Below are 10,794 nucleotides of genomic sequence, written 5' to 3' on the forward strand. Positions count from 1 at the left end.
CCAGAGGATGACAGAAATGGGTCCGGAGGGTGGGGCTGGGTGGGAACCTGACAGGCAGCGGTCCCTGGGGAAGGGGGCCCAGCCTGGGTCAGCTCCAGAAAGGGGGAGAAAGAACTGTCCCCTGACCCAGTTTAATTCAAGTCCTTGGCTTTGAGATTAATGAGAAGCAAGGCTTGGCTGGGGACGGGGTGGGGGGAGTGCGTGTGTCGGGGGCAGGGTGGGGGGGTGGGGTGGAGCTGGGGGTCAGGGTGGAGCTAAGGGTCCCGGGCCCTGCCTGGAGGGTCTAGGCCCCTCGGATCTGTGCAGGAGGAGCTCCTGGGATAGAGGGCTGGGGATTGGAGAGCTTAGGGGTGGGGGGGGTCCCAGAAAAGCAGAGAGGGGGATGTGTGCTGTATTGTGAGCTATTTGGGTCATGGCTGTGCCAGCCGGGAGCAGCTCCTCCCTGCCACTCCGCGCCTCCCTCTCCCCACCAAATGGGGACCGCCAACCCCCTTGCCCACAGCCTCAGGCTTACACAACGACGACCTCCAGTGCCGGTCACCGACGCCCCCTCATGGCCGGGGAGACCTGCCCACACAGCCAAGCACCAGTAGCTGGCCTGGTCCCAGTCACTGCCGGAGGCTCTCGGAGAGGCTCACTCCACCCCCGTCATCGACAGGGTGACAGGTCTGGGACACGCACAAAGTCACACGGCCCGGGAGGGGACGCTGCCCCCCAGGGAGATTACCACTGTGGGCACGGCTGGAAAAAGTCAGGCGCTGGGTGCCACCAGGCTGGAAGAGACACTCACACACACCCACATAGTCACATGTACATACACACACTCACACGCACGTTCCTGCCCTCACTTACACACTCACACATGCCCCATACTCACACAGTCACATAGACATACACACTCACAATTCCCTCAGTCACTCATACACCCCAAGCTCACTTGTATACACATACTTTCTCACCCACTTTCACATATATTCTCCCCCCCCCCCCCACACACACAGAGTCAGGTGTATCTCATGGTAGACAAACTCAGTCAAAGATAAAACACCCAGTTTCACAGCCAGACACGCAAATAAACCACACGCTTGTGTCACACACCCCACACTCCACCCTGCAGGGACAAAAGCAGAGAGCCTGTAGTTTACGGGAAATGGCATCAGGGAGCCTGGAGGTCTGGTTCTGTTCCCCATTGTGTCCCTACTGTGCTGTGTGGCTCCAGGTAACGCCCTGCCCTGTTCTGGGCGTGCGGAAGAGGACAGGAGTGCACGGCACCCGCTGTGAAATCCTGCCCTGTGGAGAGCCAGGTTGTGCCGCAAGGCTTTTCCAACTGCATACGCCTGTTCTCTCCCTGCCTTTGGTTCTCTCTCTGTCTCTGTCCCAAGTCTCCATCTCTGAGCCTTGCACACGCTCTCACTGCCATGGAGGCTGTCACGCCCCCCTCCCTGTGAGTCCCTGGGTGACAGACTCACAGTGCGGTGGGTGTGCAGAGCTCAGCAGCAGGGGAGACAGCGAGCGGTGAGTGGGGAGGAGCAGCAAGGAGGAGGGGAGAGGCAGGCTGCCCACCCCCAACCTCGCGCACACATCTCCGGGAACAGGCGCCCCCGTCCACCCCCTGATCCCACTCGGTTCCGGAGACAGGTCCCAGCAGGCCCTAGGAGAGTCTCTATTCCAACCGCCTAGTGGGGGTGAGGAGGGACAGTCTCAGAGAGGGGAAGGTCACACGCAGAGTGGAACTGGAACCCAGGATTTGGGCCTCCGCTGACCCAGCTGCCAGCCTGGGAGGAGCTGGGGACCCCACCTTTCCCTACAGACTGAGAACCACAGGCTGGGCTTGACCCCCAATCTAGCCGGGGCTGCCTTCCACCTCCACTGGAATCCCCCACGTCCAGGACCTCCAGCCCCTCTGAGGCCTCCTGTCTCCCCCTTCCCCAGGCCCTGTTGCTGGTGGCGGCCTTGGCAGGCCTAGGCTTGGGCCTGAGCCTCATTTTCATTGCTGTCTACCTCATCCGCTTTTGCTGCTGCCGGCCCCCCGAGCCCCCTGGGGCCAAGAGCCCCCCACCCGGGGGAGGCTGTGTCACCTGGAGCTGTATCGCTGCCCTTCTCGTCGGCTGGTAATGGGGCCCCAGGGCGGGTGGGGAAGTGGGGACGGGGCTCCCCATGCTCGCGCTCAGTCTTCCGGAGGGTGTCCTAGCATCCCACCTCAGCCTTGACTCGGGAAAACAGCTGTCGTTGCGTGGATGGAGAAACTGAGTTTCGAGACGAGGAGTGACCTCCCAAGGACAGCCAGCCCTGCAGGAGGAGGCAGGGGTTAAGAGCTCGGGCTTGGTGGCCTTGTCACCAAATAGCTGTGCAGCTAGGGGATATAATCTCTCTAGGTCTCAGTTTCCACATCTCTAAAATGGACGCTATAGCAAAGCTCACCTGCTAGTTATGGTAAGATTAAATGAGAGCGTGTACAGTGCCTGGCTCACAGTGGTACTCAGTAAATGGTGACTGGTGATGTCATTCATGAACTCTTCATTCATTCATTCATTCTGCAACTATTTCCTGGGGATCTACTGTGTGCCAGGAGATACCCAACTGCCCGGACAAGATTCTTGCCCTCATGGGGCTGATGATGTTCTAGTCAGGCAGACAGACATCGTAGGAATATTCAGAATCCCAGAGCAGACCCCGCGGCCCAGACCTGAGTGGGTCTCATTCCTTCCCACAGTAACCCACCTGGATTCAGGGTACTCACACCCAGGTTGGAAAGGCCAAGTCTCAGGGAGAGGCGGAAAGTAACTTCTCAAGGCCCTGCCTTTTTCTGTGACCCCCGGGGGGGGGAGTGGGGGGAGAGGAAAGGAGGACTTGACGACCCACTGTTCAGCAGGAGCCAGCTCTAAGCACAGCCTTGGCCAGCAGGCCACACCCCCACCAGCGCAGGACAGTCGCCCTGTTCCCCAGGACTGGACCCGCTGGGGGGGGGGGCGGGGAGTGGTGGCGGGCTGGGCTCTACCGCACCCCCTCGCTGCAGGAACCAGCAGAATGTGTTTGGGGGTGTCTGTGGGGGAGGGGGGCTGGGCGTCCTATATCCAAAATGCTTCCTCCTCGGGCTCTCTTGAGTGGGGGTGGACAGGAACGGTGGACAAAGGCCCCGTGGGGGAGAGACACGGCCGGCCCCCGCGGCCCGGGAACAAGAGCAGCTTTGTCTGCCCTCCAACAATGGGGGGGAGGGGGGGCGCCAGGGCGGGCGTGGGATCCCAGGGCTGGGGGTGGGGCCCGGTAGTCGGGGCTGGGAACCGTGCGGGCGCCCGCCTCCCTCCGCCCAGTCCGGCCCGGCCCCTCCGCGCAGGGACACTCCGGGGGTGGTGGGGGGAGGGACGGTCCCACATTCAGACCCCACAATGGAGCTCTGTGTGCTGGCCGCGGAGGGGCGGGGGCTCAGGCTTCTGGCCCATCGGCCCCACATTCCCTTGCTTCGCTCCCAGCTGGCCAGACGCTTGGGTCCCCGGGGATGGGGGAAGGCGGGGAGCTCCAGGCTGGGGTCCCCCAGGAGATGAGGGCTGGGGCCCTGCACTGCTAGGATCCCCCAGCAGGCAGGGAGGGGACGGCGGGGACCCCGAAGAGACAGGTGCTCCTGTCGGGGATGCTTGAGGGAAGGATGAGGAATGGGTGTGGGGCCGGCGGTCCTGGGGGGGGCGCTTCTCCTGGGGCTGGGCGTGCGGGGAGTTCGGCTCCAGTGAGGTTCGGGTTAAATCTGTCCCCCCCCCCCCTCCACCCACCATTAGCATCACAATGACGTCCCCTGGGCGGGGGAGTGGGGGGGGGCTTCCCGTTACCTTGGCAACCGGTGGGGGCCAGGCTGGAGACGTTCCTTTCCCACGACGGGCTGGACCAATGGGGTGGGGGTGGGAGCCAGGATTGGGTGTGTGAGGAGGTGGGGGGGACGCGGCCCCCAGGGTCCCAGGACAGGTTGTGATTTCCCGTCCCTCCCCTCTCAGCGCCGGCATTGGCATCGGTTTCTATGGCAACAGCGAGACCAGCGATGGGGTGTCCCAGCTCAGCTCGGCCCTGCTGCATGCCAACCACACGCTCAGCACCATAGACCACCTGGTGAGGGGCCAGGCAGCGGCCAGACCGATCCCCCGAGGCACAGAGGGCCACCTCCCGGAGAAACTGGACCCACACTCAGAGCCCAGCACGCATCCCTGAAACCCTGGGCCCCAGACTCAGAAGTTCAGGTTGCAACTTGTGGACCTCAGACTGGACACCTGGACCCCCATCCCTGACTGCCACCGGGACCTTAACCCAGATCTGGACCGTGGGGCTTGAACCTAGACCCCCCCCCCCTTCACACTTGGTCTCTACCGGGGACCCAAGCCACTGACCACCCAGGGTTCCTGATGGAGGCCGCAGAACTGTACCCCTCTGTCCTTTCCTCATTCCACAGATGTCCTAGCCTCTAGATCTCAGACACCTGCCACCGCTCACCTCTGCTTCACCCTCACAACTCTGTCCCCCAACCCTGGCCTCCCCAAAGAAGACCCTCCCCTGACCCCAGACTCACCCCTGCACACAGGTGTTGGAGACAGTGGAGAGGCTGGGTGAGGCAGTGAGGACAGAGCTGACCAGCCTGGAGGAGGTGCTCGCACAGCGCACGGAGCTGGTGGCTGCTGCCCGGGGCGCTCGGCGGCAGGCGGAGGCCGTGACCCAGCAGCTGCAGGGGCTGGCCTTCTGGTGGGGAGTGCCCTTGAGCCCCCTGCAAGTGGCCGAAGAGGTGTCCTTCGTGGAGGAGTACAGGTGGGTGACCGCCCCTTCAGCCTGGGTGGTTGTGCCTCCAGAGGACATCAGGCAATGTTGGGAGACGTGCTTGGTGGTCACCCCTGGGGGACGGGGAGCTACCGGCCCCTGGTAGGCAGAGACCAGAGACGCGTCCTACAGTGCACAGGACGGTCCCTGCAGCAAGGGATGGCCTTTGTCAAGTGTCAGTAGTGCCCAGGTGGAGATACCCTGTGACACAGCTGGACCGAGTCGCCCCACACCCCCCTCGCCCCCGAGGATTCATCCACTCACGCCCAGACTGGCGCTACTCTTCTCGGTCATCCACCCATCTGACACGTGTATCCACTCAACACACGTTTATTTAGCACCTTGCGTGCAAGAGAGACATACCCGAGTGATGGGGAACGGGAGCTCTAAAGCCAGAGGGCCACTCCCTAACCGTGTGACAAGTTCCTCACGAGTTCTGTGCCTCAGTGTCCCAATCTATGAAACGGGGATAATGGATAGTGTTCCCCTCATGGGATTGTTGAGGATTAGACGTGTCCGTATCCGTTAAGTGCTTCCAGCAGCGACCAGCTCATTCTGTACGGTTGTCTGTGAGACGTAAGTTTTTGTTAAGACAGACGACAACTCCTGCCCGTCTTCCAGTAAGGGGGCCAATAAGGAACACACACGAGTAAAACATTTTCTCCAAGGTGGTGGGTGGGGGGAGCTCGGGAGAAAATTGAGCAGGAGAGAGGGATGGGCTGGGTCCGGAGGCTGGCAGGGGCTGGGGGCTGCAGGGGAGGCCTGGGAAGGCCACACGGAGAAGGTGGAGGCAGACTAGGACTGAAGCGGCCCGTGACGAGGATGGCCCACGGGCCATCAGACGGGCCTGGGTCCCCGTGAGGACAGCTTCTGCTTTGTGGCTGAGCCCAGAGGCCGCACGTACCAGGCCTCAGCCCCCTTCCAGGGGTTCCGGTAGCTGTGCAGAACTCCACCGGGGTGAGGCAGGCCCACCACCAACGGGAAACATCTGGATGCACCGACATGAGAGTGCCTGGCAATTGGGAGTCACCCCTCAACGAAGGTGGCCAGTTTCCTGCAAGAGAACCGGGGCCCCTGGAGGGAGAGCTTCCTGGCAGAGTTCCTGGAGGCCGAGGGCAGGAGTTCACAGCACACAACTAGGGCAGGAGGCTGGGCTGCCCCTGACGGAAGTGAGAGTGAGCTGCCGTGTGCATGTGCCGCGCGCATGTGCGGTGTGTGCGTGCGGTGTGCTGTGTGCCGTGTGCCGTGGGGACGCTGGCAGCGAAAGCGTGGAGGTCTACTGGGTCACGCGGCCCAGCTCCTTCCCTGGGAAGGAGGGTCCCTGCCACTCTGGGGCCCCAGCCTGGGCACAGCCGCGTGGGGAGCACTGCGAGCGATGCCGTGCGCTGAGCGTGCTCTGGGGCTGTGCTCCCTCAGAGTGAATCAGTCACTGAGACCTAAGTAAGTAACACTTGAAGTTCCCTGGCTAGCGTTCGAGCTCGTATTTAAGTGTGTCCACGTTCTTGGAACCCTTCTTTTATTATTATTATTTTTTTGTATTTTTAATTTATTTTAATTTATTTTATTTTTTTCTTATTTATTTATTTATTTATTTATTATTTATTTATTAAAAATTTTTTTTTCTTAATGTTTTTATTTATTTTTGAGACAGAGAGAGACCGAGCATGAGCAGGGAAGGGGCAGAGAGAGAGGGAGACACAGAATCAGAAGCAGGCTCCAGGCTCTGAGCGGTCAGCACGGAGCCTGATGTGGGGCTCGAACTCACAGACTGTGAGATCATGACCCGAGCCGAAGTCGGACGCTCAACCGACTGAGCCACCCAGGCGCCCTTGGCACCCTTCTAAGTGCTCTCCCACTAGCCTTGCGACAAGCTCTTGGAGTAGGTGCTGCTGTTCTCCCCCCGTGGTACAGGCGGGGAAACCGAGGCACAGGAGGCAAAGTCCCAGAGACAAGGGTTGCGTGCAGCTAGGAGGCAGAGAGAGGCCGGCCCCGAGCCCCAGGCCGTGCAATGTGACACTCAGCGCGCCTGGGAATGACTCACTTCACCCTGCAGCCTGGGGAGGCAGGTGGGGCTCCAGGAGGCCAAACACTTGTGCCTGTTAGCGGGCTTCTGCTCGCTGCCATCCGGGAACGGGTCCAGGCGCCCCGGCCCTGGGACCTGCGCCCTGAAGGGCTACGGCGGCCCGCCTCCCAGCGCACCCGTTTCATGATGAGCCGGCTGCAGCCCGGGGGCCTGGCGGCTGGGGAGGGGGGGGGCCCGCATGGTCAGGCAGAGCAGGGCATGCATGTTGGGGAGCCGTCCCCCTGTGCCAAGTCCTGGCCTGGGAGCCGGGGTGCTGAAGGCTGATTTGTCTCACTCTGTCCCTTCTCCAGGTGGCTGGCCTACGTCCTCCTGCTGCTGCTGGAGCTGCTGGTCTGTCTCTTCACGCTCCTGGGCCTGGCAAAGCAGAGCAAGTGGCTGGTGATCGTGTAAGAGCGGGCGCCCTCGTGGCAGGCGGGCTCACGTCACAGCACGAGGGGACCTCTTTCCATCCCACGGCGCTCTTGCGAGAGGGACCACTGCCGTCCTTCCCAGCCTCGTACTGCTTTCGTGCCCCCAGCCCACAGGCTTGCCCCCGAGGGTCCTGGGCTGGGCCAGCGCGTGCAGAGAAACCAGGCCTGGAGCAGCCCGGGAGGCACGGGGCAGACCTGGAAACGCAGGATTCGAGGCCACGCGGGTGCTCCAAATCCTAGAAAAAAGCCCGTAACGGTCGTGCTCGGGAAGGGGGTGATTGCTGACTTCTGCTGAGGACCGTGCACACACAACCACCTGTGAACAAGGGGCCCCTCAGGCACCTGACGTGCAGAGGAGGGACCAAGGCAGAAGGCAACCACATCCGAGGCTGCGTGGCCATTGTGTGGCTCAAGGGAATCTCAGTACCACTCTCTGATTTAACGGCTCGTTAAATACGGCCAGCTCTCTTCTGCAACCTGCAGGCTGACCCTGTGAGGAAATGCTTTCCTTCTCCCCATTTGACACAGGGGGGACCGGGGCTCGGAGAGGTTGGGCCTCCTGCTCAGGGCTGCACAGCCAGGGAATGCTGGAGCTGGTGTTTGACTCAGGCCAGCCTATGCCACTCAGGGGGGCCCTTGCTTCCTCCCTGCCTCTGGGGGCCCTGCTGGGGCTCCCTGGTCTCCACGCCCACCTTGGGTAAGAAGTGCCACTGTCCCATGCAGGCTCCCCCTGAGGCTTCCGGACGGTGACCACCCTCCAGTGCTAACCCTCGCGCCCAGACCCCATCCCTAGAGAAAACTCAGGCTGCAGTTTCAGCCTTGGCTATGTCTCCGCTCCTCGGGGGAGGAGTCTGGACAGAGCAGGAGGCTGACCAAGCTATGCTCAAACCAGGGAGGCACGTTTGCGGCTTGCTGGGCTCCTGTGAACTCAAAGCCAGGAAAGAGCCCAGAAGCAGGCGGTAGCTCTCCCAGAATCCCGGTGCAAGGCAGGGGCAGAGCCGGGCTGGGATCTGGGGTGCTGGCTTGCCAGCCCAGGGCCCTCCTCACTGTCTTCCCCCCTCACCCCCGGGGAAGCAAGCTGAAGTTGTTCAGCTTGACGTCAACAACCACAGATCTACAACCTGCACTCCCCACCCCCGCCCAGTTTCTCTGCCCCTACTTCTGCCCCTCCAGGCTCCAGAGGGTGGTAGGGAAGGGGGGCTGTGATGGGATGGACCGTGATGAGTCCCCCCCCCCCCCTTTATAGGATGGCAGTGATGAGTCTCCTAGTTCTTGTCCTGAGCTGGGGCTCCATGGGCCTGGAGGCGGCTACAGCTGTGGTGAGTGCTGCAGGCCAGGCCCCTGGGCCCTGGGCCTGCATCCCGGGGCAGACCCTGAGAGGAAGGACTTGGGGCCAGGATCCCAGGTTCTGAGGTCTAGATCCTGAGGGCTGGAAGCTAGAGCCTTGGATACGTGTGTTCTAAGGGAGGGGGGGCTGGGGGCCAGGACTCCTGGGCCTGAGGGAGGAGGGGCTGGGGGCCTGGACTCCTGGCTTCCCAGGGCTGGGGGGCTGGGCTGTTATCCAGACACTGAGTTCTGTGCGAGTGTGGAACTAGAAAAGTTTCTGGTCTGAGCCCTTTTTCCTGATGCTTCTCTCAGGGCCTTAGCGACTTCTGCTCCAGTCCTGACACCTACATCCTGAACCTGACCGAGGAGGAGACCGGGCTCGATTCAGGTGATCCCATCAACCCAGCGCAGGCCCTGGGTCCTCAGGCCTCTGTGCCCAGTCCCGCCTGGGGTGGGGTTGGGGGCTCAGTCTCAGAAGCTCTCGGCACCTCTCCTGATGGGCTGGGAAAGAGAGGGATACAGACCAGAGGAGGGGCTGGGCCCGCCTCCCCAGGAATGGGAGGAAATGGGAGTGCACCTTAGACAAGGACAGGACTGCAGAAGATCCGGTTCCAGGGGAGTGTGGAGAGCCGCGTGTTTGACTGTGGCTGGAGAAGGGAGGCTGTGTTAGCCTGTCCCTGAATGCCAGGCCTCTGGGACCACAGGAGGGTCCTGAGCTGGGGAGACGCCCCTGGCCCTGAGGGTGGAAAGACAGGGCCCTGCCCCTTCCCACCTTTGCCCTAGGGAGGCGCTGGGGACCCAGGCTCATGGCCTCCCCCCCTCTTTCCCTCCCGCTTCAGACATCCTGAACTATTATTTCCTCTGCAACCAGGCAGTCTCCAACCCCTTTCAACAGGTTAGGGGTGCGGGCAAGGGAGCCGGGCGGAGGAGGGCGGGCTGGGGCCTGGACTGCAGGTTCGGGGGGGGGGGGGGGATGTAGGCGCCAGGATGCAGAGCGGGCCGGGGGCGCGGACTACCCGGTTCTCCCTCTGTCTTCCCGCAGAGGCTGACTCTGTCCCAGCGGGCTCTGGCCAACATCCACTCCCAGCTGCAGGGCCTGGAGCGAGAAGCTGTCCCCCAGTTCCCTGATGCGCAGGTGCGCAGGCCGCTCCCAGGGGAAGGAGGCGGGGCGGCGGGTGGGGGCTCGCGGCCTGTGGGCGGGGTCTGTCCAGAGGGGCGGAGCCCGGGGGACCGCGCGGCCTGAGGAGTGCGTGGGGTAACACTCCACTCCCGTGCAGAAGCCTCTGCTGTCCTTGGAGGAGACGCTCAATGTCACAGAAGGAAACTTCCACCAGTTGGTGGCTCTGCTGCACTGTCGCGGCCTGCACAAGGTGAGCCCGGTCCCTTTGTCCAGATTCTTCTTCCAGGGAGCCCTCCGGTCTTTCTCCCACCGACCCTGAGAAATCCTTACGTTTATCTCTATTATTTATCTGCCATATAGCTGTTCTCTACCTACCTACCTATCACCTATCTATCATCTGTATTCCTCCTCCCCGCTCACCCCACCCCTCCCTTGCTCCCTGCCTTCCTCCTCGAGCCTGTGCTGGTTAGGGAATTCTGAAGCAAGACATGCCTGGGGTCCAGTCCTGGCTCCTGACCTCAGGCAAGTCACTACCTACTCTGTGCCTCAGTTTCCTCGCTTATGAAACCGAGGTTGCAGGGGGTCAGCAGCTGTAAAGCTCTTGTGTGTGTGCGTGTGTGTGGGGGGGGGGGGGGTGTGGTCTCATCGTACTGAGGCAGCACGGGTGGGCAGGGCACCCCAGAGAAAGGATGCCTGGTTTCCTACAGACTCAGTCCGCTTTGGCCACTGGCAGGGGAGCACCCCTGAACCCCGGTTTCCCTCCCCGGTGAAAGGAGGGAGAGGACACCTGCTTTCCTGCGCGGGACCGCCGTCCTCCCCGCACGCACGGGGCTTTGCTGTGTGCGTTACTGCTCGTAGCTCCCTGAGCCCTCATTCATCACGCTGTCGGTCGGAAGGAAATGCTGTCCTTGCTCTCCACCTAACGCACTTGGAAGATGAGGGGCAGAGGACTGGGTCCCAGAGGCCTCGTTCCCCTCCCTCTGTGAGCCTCCACAGCCAGGCAGTCACCCAGTGTCATGCCATTTCCTCGCCCCACCCCCATCCCAAGGGCCCACTGCAGCTCA

General features: G+C 62.1%; 1 protein-coding gene and 1 long non-coding RNA gene across 3 annotated transcripts in view; one reads left to right on the forward strand and one right to left on the reverse strand.

Annotated features, from left to right (window-relative positions):
• TTYH1 (tweety family member 1) overlaps positions 1 to 10,794 on the forward strand; it is a 14,549-nt gene that overhangs the window by 923 nt on the left and 2,832 nt on the right. For both annotated transcript variants that reach the window (XM_040457915.1, XM_040457913.1), the window contains exons 2-10: positions 1,933 to 2,111; positions 3,984 to 4,095; positions 4,562 to 4,782; positions 7,165 to 7,260; positions 8,531 to 8,603; positions 8,923 to 8,998; positions 9,450 to 9,505; positions 9,653 to 9,745; positions 9,888 to 9,980. In XM_040457915.1, the coding sequence (XP_040313849.1) occupies positions 1,933 to 2,111; positions 3,984 to 4,095; positions 4,562 to 4,782; positions 7,165 to 7,260; positions 8,531 to 8,603; positions 8,923 to 8,998; positions 9,450 to 9,505; positions 9,653 to 9,745; positions 9,888 to 9,980 (999 nt within the window). The remainder of the gene's footprint in view (positions 1 to 1,932; positions 2,112 to 3,983; positions 4,096 to 4,561; positions 4,783 to 7,164; positions 7,261 to 8,530; positions 8,604 to 8,922; positions 8,999 to 9,449; positions 9,506 to 9,652; positions 9,746 to 9,887; positions 9,981 to 10,794) is intronic.
• Positions 8,639 to 10,794, reverse strand: part of LOC121018859 (uncharacterized) — an 8,933-nt gene continuing 6,777 nt past the window's right edge. The window contains exons 2-3 of the long non-coding RNA XR_005785342.1: positions 9,188 to 9,257; positions 8,639 to 9,111 (exon numbers count right to left, since the gene is read on the reverse strand). This is a non-coding gene — a long non-coding RNA (uncharacterized LOC121018859). The remainder of the gene's footprint in view (positions 9,112 to 9,187; positions 9,258 to 10,794) is intronic.

This window comes from Herpailurus yagouaroundi, unplaced genomic scaffold (assembly GCF_014898765.1).
Source record: "Herpailurus yagouaroundi ecotype Mexico unplaced genomic scaffold, PumYag 220, whole genome shotgun sequence".
Classification (NCBI taxonomy): domain Eukaryota; kingdom Metazoa; phylum Chordata; class Mammalia; order Carnivora; family Felidae; genus Herpailurus; species Herpailurus yagouaroundi.